The sequence below is a fragment of the Poeciliopsis prolifica genome, unplaced genomic scaffold (assembly GCF_027474105.1).
Source record: "Poeciliopsis prolifica strain line A6 unplaced genomic scaffold, Auburn_PproV2 SCAFFOLD018, whole genome shotgun sequence".
Taxonomy (NCBI): domain Eukaryota; kingdom Metazoa; phylum Chordata; class Actinopteri; order Cyprinodontiformes; family Poeciliidae; genus Poeciliopsis; species Poeciliopsis prolifica.
In genome coordinates, this window is record NW_026562393.1 from 7,544,705 (window position 1) to 7,570,300 (window position 25,596).

At 38.8% G+C, this 25,596-nt stretch overlaps 2 protein-coding genes and 2 non-coding genes across 9 annotated transcripts; 1 reads left to right on the forward strand and 3 right to left on the reverse strand.

Annotated features, from left to right (window-relative positions):
* Nucleotides 1-12: 12 nt before the first annotated feature.
* Nucleotides 13-94, reverse strand: trnal-aag (transfer RNA leucine (anticodon AAG)). The gene has a single exon. It is a non-coding gene; the product is annotated as a tRNA-Leu (tRNA).
* Nucleotides 95-1,717: 1,623 nt separating this feature from the next.
* Nucleotides 1,718-19,043, reverse strand: eef2k (eukaryotic elongation factor 2 kinase). Of its 5 annotated transcripts, none has more exons than XM_055042718.1 (20): nt 18,682-19,043; nt 17,611-17,870; nt 17,007-17,060; nt 14,785-14,885; nt 11,966-12,026; nt 11,171-11,208; nt 9,626-9,797; nt 8,543-8,692; nt 7,901-8,033; nt 7,698-7,825; nt 7,196-7,415; nt 7,032-7,093; nt 6,197-6,274; nt 5,989-6,042; nt 5,756-5,821; nt 5,261-5,392; nt 4,472-4,660; nt 4,245-4,369; nt 3,269-3,447; nt 1,718-2,214 (listed from the first exon to the last, which is right to left on the reverse strand). In XM_055042718.1, the coding sequence occupies exons 2-20, from the start codon at nt 17,860-17,862 to the stop codon at nt 2,105-2,107; spliced, it is 2,304 nt and encodes a 767-aa protein (XP_054898693.1). In that variant the 5' UTR covers nt 17,863-17,870; nt 18,682-19,043; the 3' UTR covers nt 1,718-2,104. The 5 variants fall into 5 exon arrangements, with proteins under 5 accessions (XP_054898693.1, XP_054898692.1, XP_054898691.1 ...); XM_055042717.1 differs by having other exon boundaries at nt 17,611-17,867; nt 18,677-19,043; XM_055042716.1 differs by having other exon boundaries at nt 18,677-19,041.
* A 1,303-nt stretch (nt 19,044-20,346) lies between these two features.
* Nucleotides 20,347-20,428, forward strand: trnal-uag (transfer RNA leucine (anticodon UAG)). The gene has a single exon. It is a non-coding gene; the product is annotated as a tRNA-Leu (tRNA).
* A 943-nt stretch (nt 20,429-21,371) lies between these two features.
* Nucleotides 21,372-25,256, reverse strand: tha1 (threonine aldolase 1). 2 transcript variants are annotated; one of them, XM_055042722.1, is made up of 7 exons: nt 24,927-25,256; nt 23,662-23,730; nt 23,496-23,584; nt 23,228-23,413; nt 22,389-22,526; nt 22,120-22,312; nt 21,372-21,718 (listed from the first exon to the last, which is right to left on the reverse strand). In XM_055042722.1, the coding sequence occupies exons 1-7, from the start codon at nt 25,192-25,194 to the stop codon at nt 21,420-21,422; spliced, it is 1,242 nt and encodes a 413-aa protein (XP_054898697.1). In that variant the 5' UTR covers nt 25,195-25,256; the 3' UTR covers nt 21,372-21,419. The 2 variants fall into 2 exon arrangements, with proteins under 2 accessions (XP_054898697.1, XP_054898696.1); XM_055042721.1 differs by having other exon boundaries at nt 23,647-23,730.
* Nucleotides 25,257-25,596: the final 340 nt, after the last annotated feature.

A 25,596-nucleotide genomic window follows, 5' to 3' on the forward strand; every position in this document is an offset into this window, starting at 1 on the left:
ACAAAAGGCTGATGGCAGCGGTGGGATTCGAACCCACGCCCCCGAAGAGACTGGAGCCTTAATCCAGCGCCTTAGACCGCTCGGCCACGCTACCTCTGTATGGCACTCGCCGCATATCAGTATAAACACAAAACAGCAACACTGCTTGTGTCATTCAATCAGTTCATATCACACCGTACATACTGCAGATTAGCATTATATCCACACTTCATGTCAGTCGATGACAGAAATGCTTCTTCAGTTGTTTTACAACCACCATTAATATTTCTGTTGTTTCAAATTTGTTTAAATTTGCTCATAGCCAAGTGTCTAATTTCCATCCCATCTGGCAAGTTGATGTATATAATGTTTAATAAAAAGAGGAAACAGCAGAATCACACCAATAAATTCTTCATAAAGGAGAAAAGGGGGTAATTAGACAGTTGCATTGTTTATACAGTTAAGCTACTCTAAGATAAACAGGCTAATTGTGTGACGAGAAATACTAATTGTGTCCTTGGCCACTGTAACAAACTGACTTTTTGACACTCTCTGCAAAATGTTAGCGATACTTAGTGCCACTGGCACAAATTCAGTCCAACCCTGCAGGAGAGTAAGGTGTGGCAAAGAAGCAGTGAAGGTGAGGCAGGACTTTATCAACAGCAAGAAGGGAGTGGTGAGGTGTTTCGGGGCGTTTAGGATCAGCTCTTTTTGTTTGCAGTGAGTTTAAATGGGCAGGTTCACATGCAAGGTCAGGCTGTAGTGAGAGAATGAGTAGGTGAAAGGGAGCCAAATCGTCAGAACGGCAGCAAAAATAATGTCTTAGTATCACTAAACAACACATTTCACGCCTCATGAACAAAACTGTAGGAGTTAATTTCTGTTCCATACACGAGACTTTAAGCATCACTGCCCCTGACAAGCTCAGTTTGATGATTACAGTCCTTGTATTTTTCGCAGTTTTCTACATTCTTGTAAATGATTTACTTTTGCTCAAATATTCTGTTATATAAATTAGTTGCAGATTTTTATAGTCTTATCTCTCCATGTAGGATTATTTCAATAAAAAATTATGCAAGTCTATGCAATCCTCCTTCAGTTACAAATACTTAAAACTACCGTTGTAGATAAAAACATTTACCTTTTCTGCTTCTGTTTTGGTTTATATTATATTTGACCATGTTGATTCATTTTCAGCTCGTATGATTTTTTTTTTTTTTTTAAATTCACGTTAAATTATAACGTTTTTTTAATTCACCTTGCATCATTGGACCTCGCTGCAGACTGTCAAGTGTTATATGTTACACCCAACAATTGCTGGAACTATTTTGTTTTTATTTTTTTCATAACCACAGAGTAAATTAATTCATATTACAGATTAGATTATTCTCAGTGTGAGATAACTCTGATGCAATAAATTGAATGTCATGTTTATGTTTCAACCAATAAATGCATAAAAGGCCTATAAATAAGCCAAAGGATGTTGTTTTGCCTAGTAATAAGTCAGCACATTTAATATATATTTGCTTAACAATTTTGATAAAGGTAATTGGCAAACTGTAATTATTTTTGCTTGCTTCATAATTGGTTACTTTATTATGTTTTTATTGAACTGCCTCGTTCCAGAAATGTGCTACAAAAAGTTTGATATTCTATGTTGATATTTATTTAAAGACAATACGAATCTAAGAATTTTAAAACGTTAAGGCAAATTAAAAAAAAAACAATCAAAAATGAATAAAAAGCAAGGCAAACTTTATTTTATACTTTCAGACTCCATTTCTTTATAAATTCTTCCAACATTAGTTTGATAACATTAGAAGGGGAAAATAAGTAAACATTTTTCTTTGTTCTGATTTATCAGACCACTTTTTTCTTATTTACATTTAAATAAAATGTAATGAGGGGCAGGAAATTAAAGGGAAAAGACAGAATGATTAACCTCAGGATAAAAGAAAGAAACGGTGAGATCTGATCGTCAACGGCTCAGCAGACTCAAAGGCAAACCGCTAACAGCAAAAATTCTGTCATAAAAACATGTAAACGATAATCATTCAGGGTAAAATGCTGAATGTGTAAAAGTTCACTCCCACAGGCTTCCAGAGGATCAATAATGTTTCCATCATTACTCCTCCACCAGAGCCCAGGCCTCTTCGGCTTTCATGTAGTACTGGTTGGCCAGGCGACCTTTCATGGCCGCCATCGCAGCCTCCGCGGCTTCCGTAAACAAATCCCCTGAAACAAGAGAGAGCAAATATTAGTCTGTCATAAAATAACAGGCACACCTTATTCCTCTAAAGTCCTTTTGTGTGTTTTCCATGAGCGACAGAGCCTATAGTTTGTGAAAATAAGGTAAAAATGTATGATTAATGACAGCTGTTGAATCTGTTTCATTAGGGTACAACACTTTCAAACAAATGGGGCAGAGTATCCAAAAAATATAGGATTACTTCAACATACTATTACAAAAGTAAAAGCAAAAAGTTGTCATAAAATTAAACTACTTGAGTAAAAAAAACAAAAATTAAAAAGGTTACTCAAGTACTAAGTTGTGGTCAAAACAATCATTTAATATTTAAAAAAATACATAATCAGACGGACAAAAATCTAAAGTTGTGTGGAAATGTTTTGGCATTTTAACGACCAAAATGAAAATAAGTCATATAAATAATGCAATCATGAAAAAAAAAAAAACTTCAACAAAACTTGCAGATTTTTGATTAAAACAAGTTTAGCAAAGTTACACACAGCAGGTAGAGAATCCAGAAATCTTACTCAAGTAAGAGTAGCAATACTTCCTGACAAAATTAGTAAAATCTTCCTGTAAAAGTACAGCACAGTACAAATACCACCCAAGTCTGCACATTTATAAATAACACAGTATTTCACTATTGAAATTTATTGCATTTGTTTTCTTCCATTTGTGGTTAATGGCTCTCACTGTGGTGAACCAAAACCTCAGCACGCTTTGAATGTTTTCTAAACAATTAGATGGTAATAACAGTACTGGGATTTATATTTTTTGGACATTGGGCCATTAAGTGTTGCTTTGTAAAATATTTTAACTTCACTGGTGAAATTATACCAAAAACTGTGTTCAATTGCATGCTACATATGGACTGGTTGATTTGAATAGGCTTTTCTCAGATTTTCTTTGTCTGACGCCAACATTAGCGTAATGATTTCAAAGGCAAAAAAATAAACAAATGATCAAATCAAGAAATCTGAAAGGGGTCAGACATTTTGTAGCAGTTTTACTGAACACTAAAAGGCAGAGACAGAACCGAACCTGCTTTCTGTGGATCTGCAGTAAGGTTGAAGCCGCCCTCTTGGAACATCTCCGCCTCTCTGGCCAGCAGCAGGTATCTCGGCTCGTCCTGCGTGCCATCGAACTCCCCGCCTTCATCGTAGTCCATCATGTTCAGCACGCTGTCGTACCAGTGGATCGCTTCAGCCCAGTCCCGCTTTCTGTGGATGTGAAGCACAGAAACAGAGGAAACAATGAGAGAAAGCCTGATAGAAATAATGTAATTCCACTGTGAATCCACTAGAGGGAGGAATACACCATTGCTGCAACATTTCCTCCAGTAAAATACAAGCATCATTAAAAAAAGTTTTCAAACTTTTCTAGCTAAAGTTGACTAAAACAATTCAAATGAACTAAAAAGAGACAGTTTAAATTCACTATTATGACATTTATTTATTACCATAAGTTCTTAACATCTTATGGTACAGCAGAGACAAGATAGGCTAAAAAATATAGTAATATTTTATGTTTTGAAATGTTTCTCACACCCTACAGACAATAATCTAACAAAAAACTTTAACATACAAAAAATAAGACGATAAATAAGTTATTGAGCCATTAGGAATAGTAAATATTCACTGAATTGAGACAATCAAATTGTGTTCAGGTAAATGACATTCCTGCAGTAATTAAATGCTTAAACCCATATACAAGAAAGTTAAAAATAAAATCTCTAAAAAAATGTTCACACCAAGTTTTCTGGCATTTAGCAAACAGAAATAATTTGGGTAAATATAATTAACCTAAAAACAAGAAAAGTTTAACAACAAACAGCAAAAAAGTGTCTGTGTCTTTTCATTAGGCTTTTAATCACATGTAAAATAATCACACAGCAGTGCAGTTTGAGTATCAAGCATTTTCAATGACTTTACATAGAAGTGAAGCACTTTTCAAACCTTCAACAAATGAAGGAAATTCAAGCATATTTATGAGTCCTGCTGAAGTGACCCTCACTGACCTGTCAGCAGACAAACCGGCTCCCGTATCGAAGGCTCTGGCCACTACGATCATAGAAGATCTGTCTCCCGCCTCAGCAGCCTGGAGCAAATACTTAAACCCCTTCATCCTGTTTCCTGCATTATCCTGTCAGCAACACACGCCAGTCAAAGTGGGAACAGACCTAAATCAGCCGTTGTCAGCTTCCTAGTGAAATAAGGAGTAAAATGAAGCTGTGTGTGTTTTTACCTCCACCTCCATGTCTGGGAGAATATGATGAGGCAGCTGCAGGTAACATTTTCCCAAGGCGACGATGGCCTCCAGCTCTCCGCACAGGGCGGCTCTCTCCAGGTGGAACATGGCCGAGTCCTGATCCCACTGCTCGTCCTTCTCACAGAACCGGCCCGCTTCGTGGTAGCGCACCATGGCCAGGTGGACCTGGGCAGAAGAACCAAACAATGACAGAAAGCACAGGTTTGGAAATAAAAATGGTGAAATGCATTCTATCAGTTGTGCTAAAATGATTCATATCAGAGAATGAGTTGGATGGAGCATGACGTTTCTCATGATGTATTTTGTTTCCTTTATTTTTTTTGTTGTTGTAATGTTTAGGCCTGTCACAATAACAAATTATGCTGGATAATAAATTGTCCCAGAAGTTATTTCTATAAATGATAAAATTGTTGTTTGGAGACCATTTTTTAAGTAATAATGGTGCAAGAACACATTCTCAAAGCTCAATAAACTTTACATTTTAATGAACATTTTGACACTGGAACTGGGACATATTTTAAATATCCAAAATCAATAAAAAATAAACAACAAATAAAATGAATCATGGAGTCTCTGTAAACAAAACTGTCCTTCAAAATAAGGGGTGGTTGAGACCAAATCACCAGACCGAAGACTTTTATCATCCATTTTAATTTATCATGTGATTAATTGATTTATTAATTGTTTGACAGGGTTAGTAATGTTGTAAACTTACTAAAACGCAGCCAGTATGACTCTGAATAAATGTGATGTTCTTGGATTTACCTTTCCCAGGATGGACTGTCCGATCTTCTTCTGCAGCAGAGCGTCCAGACGCTCCACCTCGGTGGCCACGCAGGAAGGTCGGTGGACGTGGGCCCGAGACGAGTGGAAGAAGCTCCACTTCTCATCCGTCAGCTGAGGAGAAACGTCCAACCAAGATAAGAAGAAGAAGAAGAAAAAAAAACAGAAACCTAATTATGACCAATTCTGATGGAGTCCAGGGAATGACAAGCAACAGGCTTTGAGCTGAGAGCTGCAGAACAAACAGGAAGCACACAGAAAGCGATTGTCATGAAGTGTCGGATTGTGTCAACTGGAGGTAGATGGTGTTTCGTTTCCACGAATCATTTTATTGCAATTCCAAATATTTGTGCACATTGAAACAGCTGCACACATCTTTCTGCGCGATAAAAAATATGCAAATGCAAAGCTTCCGGGAACAGAAAAAGCGCTTCAGAGGAAACAGCTGCCTTATGAAGACTCCGTGCAGATAATCACCCCGTCGTTGCTGGGACTTTCAGAGTATAAATTCGTTGAGACTCTCGGAGGAGCCACCATCTTTCTCTAGTCATGGGAGGGAAACGACGGAGAGGAGTAGGAGCCAGGTTACGGGAAAGTGGAGGAGAGGCAAATGTGAAAACATGACGATGAGTGAAAAAGTTAGGAGTGGATAACGAGAATGAAAATGATTCAGGGGAGGAAAGCATTCACATTTAACTTGGTTTGTTTACCCGTCTGATGCTGTCGTCATCCGACTCAGAAACAAGTCTGTAGCGGTGATGGACCTGAATGATGACACACGAATTAAGAGTCAGGAAGTTAAATGTCTAACTGTGTTATTAAAAACTCAAAAGGTTTCTTGTCTATCAGCTTCATTTGACCTTAAAAATCTAATTTTATTGCTGTTAAATCAAAGAAAGGTTAAGTTAAAGTCTTTACCCCGTCGACATGATCATTAGGATCCCCTTCGCTCCTCCTCTCGCTCGGGTAGCCGCTGTCTCCGCCGCTCTCCGAGTCCTGCAGACAGGAAACAAAACCTTGACATGGGGAAAAAAAAGCCAGAAAAGTGATAAATCAGGAACCAAAAGGACACTTGGAATTTTCCATTTTATTTTCAATCTTTAATGAAACTTAAAACTCAGAAGAAAAAAAAAGAAATCAATATATTTCAGAGTTGTAAACGGACCAGCTGGTACATATAATGGAGTGACGTTTCAGGACATTGTTTTTACAAGCAGCAGCGCCACAAGCTGAGCTTCTCAACACAAGCATTGTAGCGAGTGATGAGCTTTTCCACTAATCAGCTTTGGACCCGTGCAAAGCCTCCTCATCCAGGAGGCCTAACTGCTGTTTGTTTGCTGGCCTGCACACTCGCACATATCTGCAGTGTTGCAATGAGAGCTGAATACCCATAATCCTCTGTGTGTGGGAGAAGGCATTCAGGCGGAGACAACAGGGAACATTGAACACCCTCAGCAGGTGCGTTTTCAATCAGTTTAACATCCAGAGTCATGAAAACATAGAGACGCAATATAATAGGATAGTTAAATAAAATTACAAATCCGTAAGTTTAATAAATACAATTTTTAAGTATTTCAATAATGTCTTACTTGCAAAAATTAAATATTCATTTATAGACCCAAATAAATGAATGTCCAAGCAAAATGCTGCATTGATTAACCCGAGGTACAAGAATTGGAATTTCTATTATTTGAGATAATGTTTGTGTTGTTTAAATGCATTTTATCACGTTTCTGTTTCCTGTTCAATTCACCTTGTGATCAGCTGTGTTGTTGTTCAGCCTGTCGTGTTCGTACATTCCAGAAAGAGACAAGCCTGGAAAACGCAGCACAAAGTTAAAACCAGTCACAAATGGACTCCATTCAGTTAATGGATGCTTTTGCCAGGAAAAAAAAAAAAACAAGTTTAGGAATGTACCTGAAGAGGATTTGCCCATGGATCCAGGTGCCACTATGGGGGAGAACGGCAGGCCGAGAGGCGAGCAGGGGATGGAGTCCACGTCGCTCGCGCTCTCGTCCGCAGATGAGGGCTCGGACAGGCGGGACAGCAGCGGAGGGACGCGGCTGGCGGAAAAGGTGCGGACGCGAGGCGAGCCGCAGACCTCCTCGCAGCCCCTCAGGACCGTCTTGGCCGACTTCTGGGAAAAAGCGAGAAAAAAAGTTAGAGGCAAAAGAACTAAAATAACTCAGATTAGTGGGGGAAGAAAGCTGCATTGGTTCCAGCTCGGGACTTTTGTATGTGAAAAACGGAAATCCAATTATGATTTTTATCTTGTTAAAATCTATAAATCTAATTAAATATTAAATGTTTTTCTGTACTTTGGTTCTTTTTCCAGACTTTGGTAGGATTAATTTGGTAAGCTGTGGTTGATATAACCAGCTGTCAGGAATCTGTCAGAGCACAAAAACAGTCAAATTACCAGAAGTTTGTTGGTGCAGTCCAGCTGGGACGCCTCTGGCTCAGAAAGGTCGAAAGGCGTCAGGCCCATGCTCTTGCAGATCTTGTTGCACAGGTGGGAATGGAAGAACAGAGCCATGCCTCGCACACCTGGAATGTTATCAGATTGAGGAATTCCTGTTGCCAGTGGGAACTAGCTAAATCTGAAAAAGAGAAGAAACATACCCAGATTTCCATCTCCGAAATCCGTCCCCTTCTCTGTGTGGATCTGAGGGTCCGTGTAGAGATCGCCGACTCCCTGGATGTCGACCACAATCAGCTGGTGGCCCGAGCGCTCGAAGGTGAAGTGACTGAAGGCCTGATGGACGAAAGAGTGAGATTACAGCAGACTTCAAACTCACATAAAGACAGTTCCAAAGTCAGCCTTCCACCACCTGAAGAACATGTTCAGGATTGAAGAACTAATGTTTGAGCGAGTTCTCATACACACTTTGATATTTAGTCACCTTGATTACCGTAATTATGTCTTCACAGATCAATAAGACATTTACAACTGATCCAGATTTACTTCTCACTGAAACCAGGAAAACGGAGCACATCACCCCAGTTTTGAAGTTCTTCCTGTAGCTCACTGTATTTCAGAGAACAGACTTTAAAATACTTCTGTTAGCTTATAAATCACTCAATGGCTTAGCACCAAAACATGCCAGAGGGGTTGTTTGTCCAGGGCGCCAGGACCACCTCTGGATTTTCACATCTGCTCACTATATGATGCGTTTATAATGTGTTTTTTTTTTTGTGCTTTCGTGATACAAAGCACCTTAATCATAACAAAGCGTCTTCTAAGGAAGATGTAGCATTTTTCACCTGTGGAGTCAGTCGGATATTGTCGTCCCTCACGAAGCCCGAGTTGGAGTTGTACTTGATGTACTTCCCTTCGATGTAATGCTCCAGGTGGAAGAGCGGTTTTCCTGGTCTGTTCGTCATCTCCACCACGCACATCTGCATGATGTCCACCTGAAATATTTTTGAATAAATCAGGGTTTCTGCAGGTTTCACCAAATCAAACGTAAGACTTTTTAAGACAATTATGACAGGAATTTTACACCTATATATTCACAAAAATGCACGGACTTCGTCCAGCTAACCAGCGATACATTTTTGTACTTGTACGTGATAGACAGCTAGTCAGGGGTAACCACGACTGGTTTCTTCTTCTTGATTTTTATTGGCGGTGTAAAGAAACATTACGTGTGGATTTCCCCCACCTGCTGGTATAGAATGAGACACAAAATGTCTATTTCATTTTAAACACGTATATTATCAATCATATTTTGTTCATCAAAAAATATGAATCGATTAACAAAATCACATCAGAATTTTTCAGAAAAAAAAAATCTAAAATGTTTTTAGGAATTAAGTTTTCTTAAAAAACTAACTACATTTTGAATACTTTTACTTTCTTAATCTCCCTCTAGTATATTTGTTAAAATTTAATGTTTCTTTGTTTTTCTAAAAAAAACAACAACAAAAAAAAGAATTTTAATAATAAAAAAATAACATGTTTCTTTTTCTGTCATATTTCCAACATTCTAAAATCACATGGACAATTTTTTCCAATTCCCCGAAATGTTGCCTTTGTTTTCCCATATCATGTTTACTTCTTGTAAATAGTTCATAACAGAGTCCAGTGCAACCAAATGTCTCAGCCGTCTCAAGTTACAGAATGCAATGAAGATGTCTGAGTTTGATTCATACTTTTGCATGTCAAACTACAAAATTTATGACCTGGGAATAAAATATTAAAGGCCAACTTATTTTTTAAAATGAAATTAGGGCCTTCACTTTAAATAGACTTTTTAAAAATGCACCAACAGCATAGAAATTATTTACAAGGCATAGATTGTTATCTTCTCCGTGCGTGAAGATGGACATTAGATGTTCTTCTACCTGTTTGGGAGGTCTGTGGCGGTTGTACTCCTCCCCCCAGAGTTTGGCCTCCATCTGCAGCCGGACGTCCTCAAAGTAAACTTCTCTGTCCACGGTCTCCATGTAGCGCTTGGCAACGTAGTTGGACGCCGACTTCCAGTTGCTGCTGTGTGAGAAGTTGGACAACTTCTTGCTGGAGGGGAAACAAAACAGAAATGCATACTTGTCTTGAGTATGAAAATTTATATTAATTCCCATAAAAATAAAGAGATTTCAGATATTTCACGTGAGCCTAAAATTGACTGGTTTTGATTTTCCGCATTACTGAGAAATAATACATTGAATAAAGATTGTTTTTTATGAATTAGGGGTCCAAGTAAGCAAACGGTAAACCACATTGTTGAAAAGCTTAAGAACTCTTTAATTATTATGATTAAGATAAGCCACGCCCACTTGACCACACCCAGTTATTCTGTTTTAATATATGCAAAAATTTCCAATAAAATCTCACCATTGTAAAGTATTGTAAAATATTACAATACTTTAAGCAAGGATTAAGTTAGACAACTTTTATAATCTCAGAAATGGTAAAGAAATGTTCTGTGTTAGCTAGCTAAAAACTTATTAGGGCAGAAGTAGTAATATACATTTAAATGAGACTCTACATCAATAAAACATAATCCTCCAATAGGGGGCGCTACAATGTTTAACCAAAACATCACTAAGGAATTTGCCTAATATGTAAACCCACTAAGATAACATCTAAAACATTGTCACAAATTAACAAAGTAGCTTTATAACAAATTTATAAATCAGATCTTTGCTCTAAAAAGGCTTCAGAAAAGCATCTACTTGAGCTAATGAGCTCAGATTCTTAAAATATAAGGCCATAATTTTAAGTAATGTTTGTACGTATCCATAAATCTCTTTGGACTTGTTAAATTAAATAACACACAAAGTCTGTGGTAGCTGTTAAATATCAAATGAAGCTGGGATTTTAATTGAATATGTTAGTCCTAATAAACATGGAAAAATGTTGTGTTTTCGCTAATTCCTAAAATTATGGGTCAATTCTGCCATTCCAGTCATGGTAAGCCATGTCAGTTTTAAATTTTAATGTAGTTAATATAAGGTTTAATATAATTATTTTGGAGGTAAATTAAAGGACATTTATGAAAATCAGTGCATGTCGCACACTAAGGGCCACTAAAAGCAAGAAGCTAATAATCAGGAGTAATTTGCCAAACTTAGTAAGGAGGCCTTTCATAACTTCTTGCACTTGTAGTTTGATATCTTTAATATCAGAAAATAAACATGGCAGGGCTTTTAATTTACTTGAACAATACACATTTGGGGAATCAATTTCATGGGATTACGGCCAGAACTAAACTTCAAGTCCTATCTTTAGAGTTGTGGTCTAAAAATACGGCGCCATCAGCAGTAGTCCCCACGAGTTGGAGCAGGAAGTGCAGGGAATATGGGTCAGCGATCCATCTCTGTTTATATTGACTCAACGTCCCTACAGGAGGAAAAGGAAACATAATGTGGAGGAGTATTTTAACTTACGCTCTGAAACACTCCCTCATGGCTCCTTTCCCAAAGGGCTGTGAGAAACCAGACAGAGGAGAAATTAATGTGCAATTTGCTATTTTTATTTTTTATTTTTGAGTGGGACAACAAAGTCCCAATGAACAACCAAATGAGACAGACAGGAAAAGGTTGTAAACATAAATACTTAAGGATTTATCGTGCTTTTTTGTGCTTAATAAGACTTAATTCTATGCAAGATGTAAATTTTACTCTACGTAAGACTTTTTAAATGGGAAATAATGTGAAATATGCAATCCAGACAGCCGTAACCAGTAAATTAGTAAGCATTCGATGAGACCCATTTGTCAGATTTAAAGCACCTTTTAGAAATAACCTTTAAGCAGGTATTAAACATACTTTTGTTAAAATAAGATTACATTTCTGTATTCAAATGTTTTATTGATCTGATGTAATATTTTAATCTTAAATATTTTTCCATCAACTACAAGCAGAAAATCATCACAGTTGAATGAAGTAAAGGCCGGTATGTGTGTAATTATCAATAAAATGTGTTTCACTTTGCGAATTAATTTACTGAAATGAACTAACTTTTCAATAACATAATCACTTTAACCTGAATCAAACCAAATAATGGTGATTAACATTAGTGTATATAACTGTGGACAATCTCTTTTAGGACTTGTTTGTTTACACTTTTCCAACCCGCAAAACAAAATGATTTTTTTAACATTTCATCGAATTTCAACTTTTAACTTAGGAAAGCCAGATATTTTTCAAAGCTGGTACAAAATGCTTGGTGAGAAGCGATACCTGCGCCCCCATCTTGACGTGGATCTGGTCTTGAGCCCATTCTCCTGTAATCGCGCTGTACCTGTGAAAAGGAAAACACAACTTTTTAAAAAGAAAGCGTATTTTTCCAAGTATATCCATCATTTTAATGGTTCTGATAACATACAGAGGATTAAAGCCTCGCTGAAAGTCACAAAATGTTGATCTGACCAGGTTGCAAAGATGGTGTGCATTTTGTGAATGAGAGGAAGTAAAAAAAAAAATCTGTCATTTGCTTTTATGGCAGTTTTGCAAACACTGGTTTATAGTAACAAATTAACTTAACAAATACTAACAAGCTGACTGTTTTACAACAGGATTACTGGCATTTTAAAAAATTTGACTTGTAATTAAGTTTGGAACATTACATTTGGCCCTAAATGGATTTTGATGGAGACTCAGTTGTGTTTTATGTGTTGGAGACACCTGAGTTAACTAAATACAACCCAAATACATAAAACAACAAACAACAAAATAGTTACTCATCAAAAAACTGACTTACTATTTCAGTAAAAGGTGGCAATAAAAGCAATATCTAACAGCCAAACAAAAGCAGAAATCCTGTTAACACTGAAATAAAGCAGCCAATCAAAAAAGAAAGACAGTCTGGAATTAAAGGGACAGAAATTTGCTTTGCAGAAAGATGACGATTTTATGGGCAAAAAAACCCAAAATTCAAGCCACACCATTTACAAGAACTGCAAAGCACTCAGGCTACGATTGCTTCTGTGCCACATGACTTCTTCTATGCAGAGCTTTACTATTTCTAACTACAATGTTTCAACACTAAGTTAAAGGGAAATTCTGTAGCAGTCATACTCCGCTCTGCAAGTTAGCAAACATACTGAAACACTTGTTTCTTAAAAGAGAGTATTTGATGCTTTTCTTTGTCATATTGCAGTTCAAAGCAAGTAACTCGGCCGAGCGATTAAACCCGGCGACCCTGCTCTACAGTGAGACAAAATATCTCTGTTTTATTTACCCACGTGTAACTTAATATCACCCTTCCACACCTGCTACACCACTGACCCACTTTCCTTTCTCAGATTACTGATTCCCTCCTTCAACTTCATGTATGTTTGCCAAGCGCCGGACTTTGTCCACAGCTCATTATCTATTCTTATCAGGGAGCCACATGACTCATCTGCTCTCCCAAGTGGGTAAAGCAAAACCAGAATGAAACAGGCAGGTTCTGGGAGCTTTTTTGTTTTTTTTTCTCCTCCAAGGAGACATCATACTGACTGCTTTCATTTTGAATGATGATGTTTAGCTGGGAGCAAAGGGAGGAAAATCAGCCAATCTGCTGATAGAAAACTCCTCGGAGGTCTGTTTGTTTGCCTGAATTGGCAGAAAGTGTAACGGGTTAATGAATCCTGCAGGATGGAGAGACATTAGAAAGTACAAAGAGGAAAATAACTTTACAAATAGCTAATCTTCAAGCTGACATTAGGAACACAGAGTACCGCAGCAGTCGGGCTGCAGGGTGCAGAGAGGGGATGAGGTTACAGCGGGTAAATTTAGCGCACAGAAATAACACAGCAGGGCAAATCCCAGGCTCGGGCAATCCCTCCACCCACAGGAACTCATTTCAAAATGCTCTCTGCATACACCCACATGCTTTGTGCGTTCCTTCCACCCTTGATTAGGAAGCTAATAGCTGCCAAGCTGTCCTTTAATATCTGCATGTATACTTGGTATCCCACCCAAATTGTAAGGTAATAATTTTAAGAAACAACTTGAGGAACAAGTTATTTTATGTTGTCAACAGTGGAGGCCAATATGCTGACATTTGATCCTGGGACGTGAAACGCAGCCCGCTGCCAGTCGCAGGTCAACCTGCCCACGACGATCGCACTGGAGTTTGTAAACAAGCTACTGAATGACGGCGAAGTCATTACATCCACTTTTCTAGGAGATAAAATGTGTCAGCTTTGTGTTTACACATTGAAAGAAGTTCAAAGGTCAAGTTTTCATGTAAAATACAACTGAGAGCTGCAGGAAAATAAAAAATGTCATGCCTTTAACTGAATATAGTTTTGCACATTAAAAGCTTCTGATAAATTAGGAAAAGTGATGATGTGACTGATTCAACCTATGCATTACACTTCTTCAACATTTTGCCATGCTGTAACCACAAACTCAAAGTGTTTTTTCTGTTTGTCTGTTGCATAAAACTTCAATAAGAGTGTGAAGAAACTGTAAAAATCTGAAAAGTGTGGCCTGCATTTGTAATCTTCCCCGTTGAGTCAATTCGATTTGTTGCGATCAAGGCTGCAAGTTTGCCCTTGACCAGCTTTACACATCCAGGGATTTAAATTGTTGCTCTAGTTTTTGTTTTGCAAAAAATAAAAACAGTTCAAGCATCCCCACAGCACAATTCTGCCACTGCCATGTTCCACAGTGGGTATAATGTATATAGGATTGGTTTTGCCTCATAGGATTTTGCATGTCGGCTTAAAAGTACAAATTTGGTTTCAGATAAGAAGTGCAACTTATTCCATTTTTACTTTACATAATTATTCATCTACCCACAGTCCATACCCAGTGTAGTAATGCATGCCACACTTTTCAGACTTTTATTAGCATAAAAATATTATGTGCTTCTTTCACGCTCCACAACTCCCAATAAAATACTTTGTAGTGACAAAAGGTTGTAAGGGGCTATTAATACTTTTGCGTGGGACTGGATTCATGTTCAAACTGTGCACAACGGTTCGTTAAGAAGAGGAGGACAGGAAACGTTTCAGCGAAAAGCAACACAGATCCTGCAAAGAAGTGAATAAACGGTGAGTTGTTCTCACCTGTAACGAACGCAGGGTTCAGTTTCAATGTCCTCCAGGTGGAACTGCGCCCAGGGGTCGGGCATGGATCGGGCCTTCTCTATGGCGTTTATCCATGCCGCCTGCAGCAGACAAACAGTTTAGTCTCTGAAATGTAAATCCAGAAAGACAAAATCCCTGTTTTTCATACAGGCTCAACAGGACATTGAAATCAAAGAGATTAATTCCTCACAAAGCTGCTCATTTTGCACAATGAAGGTGATTCTTGGCATATTTTTTGCCTTTTCTGAACTTTATCACATCTTTCCCCAGGAATACAGCCACATCTCAGTGTTCACCTTGGTAAAGATGTGCACAACAACATAATAATAAACAGTTATTAAGAGGAATTGATGACTCCAACATGTCAGTCTTCATTAAAGATTTCTATTAGCAATGTTTGGAGGTTTAGTTTGTTCTGAGTGGAAATAAAATTAACAGAAGTCCTCATCAAGCCCTTTCTGACACAGTAGACGAAAGGGCAAGTTCAGCAGGTAGATATATATTTTTCTAACTTGGATGAGAGGTTTTCAAGCGTTTTCCATTTTGAACAGTAACTAAAAAAATTGAGATTGAGATTGTAGGGCTTTTTAGCTCTTTATAGGGTGCAAATAAATGTTTGGGGTGGTAGAATGTGCAAGCATTATAATAAAGCAAAGGTGAACATTTAAGCAAATCCACTGTCCACAAATGAAAGTAAGAACTACCAAGTGTTAAATAACTCTTAATCACATTTGAATCTGCTGCTAAGCACAGACACGTCAAACTCTTTCTGCACGTCTCCCTCGTGTTCCTCTCCCCGGTGATCAGTTTCAGAGCGACAGATTTACACTACGAGAAAATCATGTGCTCAACATCATCGTCTTACCAAGAACACGTCAGAAGCCGTGTTAAAAACATTGCAGCAAACATCGGTGACACTGTAGCGTGAACCCTGAGTTGTTATGTAGAGGTGACATGTAGAAGCATCCAAACATCTGGAGCTTTAGCACATTTCTCACAATGCGACCACAAACTAATAGACAAACACATAGCAATAAATATGTTCAAAGTGGAAAGAATACATTGTGTTCACATCTTTATATGTGGCACTTATTTACATTTATCTCCATTTACTCTGATATTCCTAAATAGATTCCAAAGCAACCAGTCAGGGATAAAGTTGTGGAGATGTTTAAAGAAGAGTTAGGCTGTAAAAATGCCTAACAAGCTCAGGGTATGTCACAAAGAACTACTCCACCCATCATCTACAAATTCACAGCCTAAACAAATAAAATCAAACAAGGAGAGCATTAATTAACCCTAACCCTGACCCTAAACCTGACCCTAAGCAAGCAGTCTTAACCACTACTAAAGTGTCTGGAGAGATCCAGGGCCATAGCAGGGGAACCTGTCAAATTTTCATGCATAATATTAAGTTTGGTTGAAAAAACTGGAATTGCAGAAAAGCTTGAGCTTATTGACACTATTAGTGACACATGGTGGCAGCAGCATCATGCTGCGGGACGCTTTTGAAACTTAGAGATGAATTATTTGAGTTAAATATTGGGAAACCTGTTGCAAAATACTTGAGATTGCCTAAGGGATTCAGATCAAAATATATTGATGTTTCAGAACGGTCTAGTCAAAGTGCAGAACAAATCTCTGCTAGGAATTGAAAGCCCTCTCCATCCAATATGAACTTGATCCATTTAGTAAAATCAAAAGTTTTTCAAGAGGTGCAAACCAGGTGGAAAGATGATTCTGACCAGGTTGGGGAATTTCATGCAACTCTTTTCAGAAAACTTTCTGTTACTTCACAATATACATGACTTTATGTTGGCTTAGCATGTAAAATCTCAGTAAAATACTGAAGTTGTAATGTGGCAAAATATGAAAAGGTTCAGGGGGTGTGAGTACTTTTTGAGGCACTGCAAGAATAATTTCTTGTTGTTTACTCTACTCATAAATAGACGATTAATAAAGAAAAATACAGTGTGAAAACTTATGCATCCTGAAAGAAGAGGAAGATGTGAAGCAGGATTTGTAATGAAGCAAGCATCAGTCAACATGACGATGAGTAAATTAGAAAAGGTGGAAACCACCAGGAAAACAAAAAAGCAGGGAAAATGACTGCGAATTGCAGAGCAGGGAGGGAAGAAAGGAGGCGTGGATAGTCGCTGGCAGAGGGAGAGGAAAGTGTAACTTGAAACTCTGAAACGTACCCGTGCGCTCTCAGAGATTACAGTGTACGATCGATGCTCTGTCTGGTTTTCATGCTATTTAGAGAAGGCAAAGAAATCGGATAGATTCCATTAATTATCCATTACAAAAACAAGATTCCATTAATTATCCATTACAAAAACAAATCAACATTATAACAAACATCAATAAGTAGAAAAAAGACATAAAATCAAACAAAAGTCCATTCAATCCGTCTGATGACAGCTGACTGGTGGGGCGTTCTTCCTGATAAGCAGCAGTGAATAAACTCTTTATGTGCAGCCTTGCAGCTGATCTGGGGGACCGAGCAGCAAGAGGCGTGTTTACATACTAATACGTGCTGAAACCAACCCTCTGGTACTTCCTGTTCTTCTCAAAAAAAGTACATTTAAAGATGAATGGCCCGCCTCCCCTGCGGTAATAACATCCAGAGTACACATACTACAAATACGGCACGTACTGGGTGGGTGTGTGCAAACATGCACAGATCATCTGTCCTTTTAAGGCAAATATTCAAAGACTGCAGAACTAAACTGTACTTCATGCTAAGCAAAGCAATCATCTCGATAATTTTAATATATGCTGACATCATTCTGAGCTGCTCACCCTGTATAGGAAGTTGCTCTTTGGAAGTGAGTTTGACAGCTGCCGTGTGTAAACCAGGTCTTTCAGGTAGTTGCAGACTTCTTTAGCAGAGTCGCACAGAAGAGGCGAGATGAAGTGTTCCTCGTCTTCATCGTCGTCGCTGGCGTTGGCGTCGCTGAGCGAGCGAGCCCGGTGTTTGATGCCGTTTCTCTGAGCGGAGGGCCTCTGGGCGCTGCCCTCCTCCTCCATGCTGAACATCAGGTCGTCATCCATGATGCCTGCTGCAGAGAGGCCAGTATAAATGTGTTTGACATGCAGGGAGAAGAGATGCTGCACTGAACTTTGTCACATCAGGACCACGCATGGAGGGAAAGAAGTTTCTCCATTATCCGCTCTGCACTTAAAATATAAAATCCTAATAAGTGCGTGTTCTGAGGTTTATCATTGTGTTGCTGCACAAATTAATGACAATAATTTAGCATAGTTCAGAATTCTGTGTATTTTTTTATTGTGATTTGATCTGCTTTAAAGGACCAGAACAAATAAAAGAGGAAAATGTGCTGCATGTTTTGAATCTGATTTCACTTTAACTCAGTAAAAATGTATTGAAAGACCCAGTTTAGTGGGAAACCTTAGTTTTGGTGATTCTAATGAATAGGGAACAGAGATTATCCAGGATTTAATCAGATTTTCCCCAATTAGAACCAATCTAGGGGGAAAATCGGTTTCTGTCAGATTGATTGGTGCATCTCCAGCAGGCAGCCATCTTATTATAAGGGCAAAACAACTCTAGACTCTGCAGAAACTGCATGCTACGCATAAATGCGGTGGTCATTACAGAGGTGGCAGCATATTACAAATGGTTCTCTTCAATGAGACAAGGAGCATGCACTCACGTTTATGAACGGTATTTACATTCCTGAACAATCAGCTTGTTGTCAAACCAACGGTTAACAATGCAAACCCCGAAATACTTTGCCTGTTGACTAATGTCACACAATCCCGCAGTTATTATTGTCAGCATTAAATTGAATTGCCATGCTAATTTTGCTCCATGCTGTCAAATTCACGAAATAAAATGACAAACCTTACAACTGGGAGCACATAAGACTTCTTCTGTAGGGATTATTACAGTGGCAGATCAACCAGCCTTCCTGTTCTTCCTTCCTCAAAGGTTCTCGTTAGCAAACAGATACAGAAGATCTCATGAGCAGCGATTTATAATCTCCTCCCATAACAAAGCGCGTGTTTACAGGTTCTCCGTTGAAACCTGAAGGTCCGAGGACGTGTCTTGCGCCGCCGTTGGATGCAAAGCCTCCACCACGACGAGGTTCCTGCGCACGTACCACACCATAATGTTCTTTTACAGTGGCCACGCCCCCTGCGTTCCTGCCGCGTTCGGGTGCTGTCGGAAATATGGCCTCTGTCAGAATTTTTGAAGATTTCTGAAAACAAACCGGAACCGAGACGCGGAGCAACCGCGTAAACTCGACAGTTTTAATCACGCGAACATGCATTGTACCAAACCCGGACAGAATAAAAACAAAATGGTAGCTTTTACGGTATAAGAGCGATCAAGAGAACACCATGTTCCAGTGCAAGACTCGTGATAAACAGGGAGTGCAGCCAGTTACTGTCCAACCCCACCAGGAAATGTTCGTTACTTACTGTACAGAATAGCTGCAGCAATGTTTGCAGTCATTCCTGACAAAACTCCCTCTTTGGGAAAGCAGATCATTTGAATCGGCTGCTGTTACATAAGGCGTATTTATATAATAACAGAAGCTATATTTAGAGAGGATGCAAATTAATCATAAAGGCGATTTTCAGAAAAAAAGAAGAAGCAAATAACAGCTTCAATGGGCTTTATGAAGAGTAGTGATCACTCCAAGTGTTAAATTTGAACATAGAGTATTTATTGTACGTCCTTTGCAGTCTTGAAATTCCAAATACCAATAGTTAACTGGATAATTAATACTGGGGAGAATCTCTGAGTACATACTCTAATCAATCAGTCAATCAATCAGTCAATTAGTCAACAAACAGTTGAATGATTTAACGTCACCATGAACTCTTACATTACTTAGTGTACACATGAGAAAAGGCAGCAGAATAAATAAAGCTCTTGTGTAAACATGTCCCTAAAACATACATTTCAAGGCTACATAGCAAATTAATTTACATACATTAAACATTTTTCAACTCCTTGTCCATATTGTTTGAGTTTTACTCCCTTTACAGAAATACTCGTTTCTGTAAACTACTTGCTTTAAAGTAGTTTCAGTTTTGAAATCATATTTCCTTCTGTTTTTTCAACCTGATCATAAAGCCAAAAGGTATAACTAAGAGGCCATTCATTTTTAATTCCAGTTAAATGTTGTTATTTCTTCACAGGCACACGTTTCCTCTTTTTCCAAATTGCTGTGGTTCATTTTAGTCAGTCTGATCTGCTTTGGATCAGAAAAATATCAGTAGTTTGCAAAACACAATAATTATGACTCAAGGTTTAATTCAGCTGCTGCTGAACTGTAGAGATTTTTTTTCCCTTTGGTGGTTCACTATGTAAATAAGACCTTTTATTTACTGCAGCGACCACCAAATGAAAACAATAATCTCAAAAGATTCACGAAAACGTTTTATGATCAGGTAAACGCTGTGTACCATTAAAACAGGAGGTCATTTTGTAGAAAAAACTTTGAGGAATTATATGTTCTGGTACAGTTTTATACAGTAGAGAGAGGCGAATGTGGCGGGAAAGGTAGCGTGGCCGAGTGGTCTAAGGCGCTGGATTTAGGCTCCAGTCATTTCGATGGCGTGGGTTCGAATCCCACCGCTGCCAGAACTTTTGTCATAAATTCATAACAATGTGTTGGTTTTTGTGCCATCTCACGAGATTGTGTACTGCTACTGAATAATATACTATATTCTGTGTTTGAGCTTTTGCTTACTATAGCATACTGTACTATACTACTTTCTCGCATCAAGTGTTAGAGCCATCTAGTGGCCTTGTGTTAAATGGAAAGTAAAGTATGTTTTGAAGGTGAACATATGTCCACATAGAGAGTGATTTAACTTTGGCACAAATCATTCAGATACCGAATAGTTTATGTAAATATAGTTTATATTTTGTAATCATCCAGTGCCTTGCACAATCAACCCAAAGGAAAAATAGTAAAATAAAAGTAAGTTATTATACAAATTTTTTATTATACTTGCAAAGTGAATATATTCAATCCCTTTAGTATAATACTCGAAATAAAATCCAGTTCAGTGAATTGTCTTCAAAAACCTCTGAGGGAGGATAATTAGAGGCACAGCACTCCCCAAGTCTGACCTTCACAAAGAAAGCAACAAAGTGGAGGAATATACTTTGGTTAGATAAAACCAAATTTAGTTGTTAATGCTACTATTTATATGGTATTTATAATAATAAAAGAAAAAACCTTCAAAATGCAAGTGGCTGTGTTTTGAGTATCTGGTGCTCACATGTCAACAAACTCTGGAATGAATTATAAAGCAATTTCTATTTTATTTCTATTGAGCTGATTTACTTAAAAGGAAATTATTCCAGCAAATCCTCTTCTTTTAGCCAACAAATCTTACAGATATGTATGTATAAATGTTTTTGTCATATTGAAAATCTTTGTGTGACTTAATATTTCAAAATCAAATAAAGAGAAAAGGGTGAAGATCAAATATATTGAAAAATAAGAAAGCTGTTGCACAGAAATTTCTTTCAAAGAGCTTCCAGTCGCATTTTTATAGCACATATGAGTCCTTGCCAAGTTTACTGCTTTAATATTATATGATTAGTAATATTATTCAGACACTCAGGTTCTATTGTTCAAGTGCTGACCAGCCACAAACTGCATTTTCTTGATAGCCAGCTGGGTGTCTTCAGGGGATATCCCAAGATGCCACACTGCCCTGATGGAGTTCTCATAATGAGGGTACATGAGAACCCGGACTCCCTGCCCCAGAGCTGCCTCTTCCCCCTCCCCGACCTGACCCATGCGGGCACAGACCTCCTGGGGACTCAAGGCAGGATCCTTCATTCTGAAACGCAGGATGTTGGTCTCCACAGCCGACATGTCCACGTCAAACAGGGAGGGCTGGCAGTCGAGCAGGGCTGGCAGAAGGAAAAGCACAAATTAAATTAAGAAAAATACTTATCTATTTCAAATATGTGACATGTCAGAGGAACATTTAAATGAATTTTACTCCATGTGACAATTTCTACTCTTTCCAAATGATATGTTTAATTTATCATTATGCATTCTACAACATGCTTACTATCTACAGTATCCTGAAATAAATCCAAACATGTTTAGCAAAACAATCTAAAGCAAAAATCTTTTCCTGTTCTGTGTAATGCATTACTACGCCTGTCATAATAATACTTTTTGTTGGATAATGATTTTTCCCAAACGTTATTGTAATTAACAATATCAGACAAACTATAATTGAAATGATATAACAATGCAAGAATACATTCTCTTTTTCTTAAATACAGGATGGTGAGCCACGCACCCAGAGCAAAGGTTTTGGCATTGTGGTGATCTTCCTCAAGCCGTCCTACCATCTCCAACAAAGACAGTTTTCCAGCTGCTGCAAGGACACCGGCCTGTCGCATCCCCCCACCTAAGGCTTTGCGGCAGCGTACCGCTTTGGATATGAAGTCCCGAGGTCCGGCCAGCACGGTGCCCACCGGCGAGCCCAAACCCTGAGACAAATAAAGCCGGGCAACGTCACACAACTCCATCTCTGGGAAAAGCTACCTCACGACCCCCGAGACCCACCTTGGAGAGGCAGACGCTGACTGTGTGTGTGTGCTGCAGTATGGAGGATGGAGGCACGCCGAGGGCCACGGCGGCGTTCATCACCCTCGCTCCATCCATGTGAACCGACAAGCCGTAGTGATCTGCTAAAGCACGAGCCTAAGAGTGATCCACACGTTAGACTTGATGAAATCCCAGTTTGCTTGAGATACATAAAGAATAAATTATGCTATTTTAAGAACAAACCTTAAAGGTTACCTATTACGCTTCCTTGAACATGTTAGCATAGATTTATGGGCTTTATTCAGCATGTTCATAGCATTTTTTGCACAATATTTTATTCTGCACAGTTCTGCCTAATTTGAGCTGCTTGAAGGCCTCTTGTCACTTTAAATCTAAATAAACTGCTGCTGCCAACCCCCCCTGCCCACTCAACAGAATTATTGTGCCACTATAATTGAATAAAAAAATATATATTATTATAAAATTCACCATATAAAAGCAATCTGAATATCTGAAAGATACTTTAATTTCCATGCAAGACATGTATAAAGCCAGCATAATTAATTTACAAAGTTTCAAAACATACAAGCAGTACTATGTTTAAGTATAATTAAATCACTTCAAGTTATTAATTGGCTACAGCTCCAATTACCTATAGGTAATTTCAAACCTGAATGCTGTTTATATTAATAAAAATGGGTCTGTTCGTTTTATTTAAAGTGCAATTCAAAGCGCTCATTCAGTACAAAAAGTGTCCTTTCTAAAGTCTGGCCCTGATTACAGCGGTAGTTTCTGAATGAAAAATAAATCCACATCATTCTAAAAACCTCCAGTGAAGCCTGTGAGAGGACACACACCTCCTGCAGGAAGGGCAGAGGCAGCACTCGTCCTCCCTGGATGTTGTGCGTGTTCTCCACACATACGAGGCGTGTGCGTGGGTAATGGGGGTCGGGGTAACCGTGCCGAATCTTGGACTCCAGCTGCTGCAAGTCAAATGTCCCATCAGGACGAGTGGTCACCGTGGTGGCGTGGACGCCGGCCAGCTGTGTCAATAGGAGGACGGAGTGTCCCTTTAAAGCGCGTCGCACAACAGGAAACGTTTTCTCTGTCCTCTAAATTACTCACCTGAGCGCTTCCTCCTTGCTCGTAGATGTGCAGGTGGGAGAGGTCTCCCACAATCATCTCGTCGCCGCGCTCCCTGCAGTGCACCATCACTGCACGGAGAGACACACGTTTACACATCCGTCTTTGCTCCATCCTGCGAATGAATGTTTACCTGCGATGAGATTACTCATGGTTCCCGAGGGGACGAACAGGGAGGCCTCCATCCCAAACATTTCTGCTGCAAGTTTCTGCAACTCTGCAGAAATCAGAAAAGTTCAGGGGGAAAAAAAAATCCAGTCTCAGTTCTTATTAGGGACAAAATAGCAAAAATGTCTGTATTTAGTTCAGGTAAGCTAAATGTAAAGCTCTAACTCGTAAACTCAGTAAATCATTAGGTCCTGTCAATCAGCTTCTTAGAAAGTTAAGTAAAATACTTATTCAGTGCTTTAATAAACTATTCTACACTTACAAATACAGTTTTTTCTCAATTCCCCTACACATTTTTCACATTTTGTCACTTCAAAGCTACAAACTTCAATTTATCTTATTAGGATTTTATGTGACAGGCCAACAAAAAGTAGCACATACATGAAAATATAATACATATGGAAAATATGGCGCTTATTTATATTCAAACCCCCCATACTCTGATCGCCACAAATAAAATAAAGTTGTTTGACATAAATTTAGGAGAAACAACATAATGAAGACCAGCAACAAGACAGATTGGGGAGGGTCATGTCATAAAACATGCATCCCTACATGTCATATGTGGGGATTTATTGTTATTACATTATCAATATTGCGAAGAAAAGCTTGGACTATAGAAAATCAATGTGATGAATTCAGGCTCTCTGTGCTAGGAATATATTTGGTTGTTGGTAAAGCAGCAAAAAGAAAAGCTTTAGAGTCAAGGTGGTACATTTATTTTAAAACTACATGCAATGATCCTGAAGCAGAAATAAACAACCACTTGTGAGCTCAGTAATTGTTTATCTATCGCAAGTCTTTCATGTTTACCAATATTATCACTTCTTGCAGGTTTTCCTAATATTATGCAGCCCTAATCAAAGCTCTATTTAATGCGCCATCAGAAAATCGTAAGGACAAATGTAGCAAAAAGCTCCACAGGAGCTACAGAGATCCAGAACTCAGGTTTGTTGTTCTCTTTACACATCTCTCCTGTTAGCACTTCACCACAGGAAACAGGAGGAGGAAATTCATTCAAAGAGTTAAGTGTGGAGGGTAAGCAGGATGGTGGCAGCATCATGCTGTGGGGATGCGTTTCTTAAGCAAGGAAAGAAAACTTTTCAATTAAGTGCAACCATGTGTTGGTCTATGACGTAAAACTACTGTCTGGATCCTTTGGTTGGAATAATACTAAATAATAATATTTGTTTTGATCAACTTCCTCCCCGTTTAGTCCATCTTTAGCCTCTTCTGCACTCTCACCGTTCACTGTCGGATCCTCCCCCATCACATCGTCTCCGACCTCAGCCTGCGCCATGGCCTGGCGCATCGCCGGCCCCGGCTTGGTCACCGTGTCGCTGCGGAGATCCACCACCCGGACGTGAGCCGCCTGGCCGGGTCCGGGACTCCCAGGTCTCCCGGCGTTATAGTAGCTCCGCTTGGGAAGTCCAAGAGCCGCATATTGCGCACTGAGCGGCTTCCGGCGAGGAAACGAAGCCAAGGCTCTGCAGGAATATGCTTTCAGAAACATGATGCTCCTGTTTTAGTCATCTTCTCTGCAGGTGTTTACACGTTGAACTTTGAATCGGTGGTTTGGATCGATAATCATTGACTAACGGCTGCAGGGGAGACAAATAGATTACCAATCGACACGTCCAGATGTATTGAACCGGATTGGCCTCGAGGGGGCGCCAAAATCCCAAAGTTGACCGACATGTTTAATTCTTTATTTTGTAGATGGTTCATCAAAACTATCAATGTGAAACTGTACAGAGAATAAAGAAACCCAACTTATACAGGTGAACACAAACTAGTCTATGATCATGGTTTAACTTTTGAATGTTAAAAATAAAACAAATCAGGACTGGATTACTCTACACTAAATATTTATTCTTCAAAAAAACACATGATGATTAGGTATGTGGTGACTTCA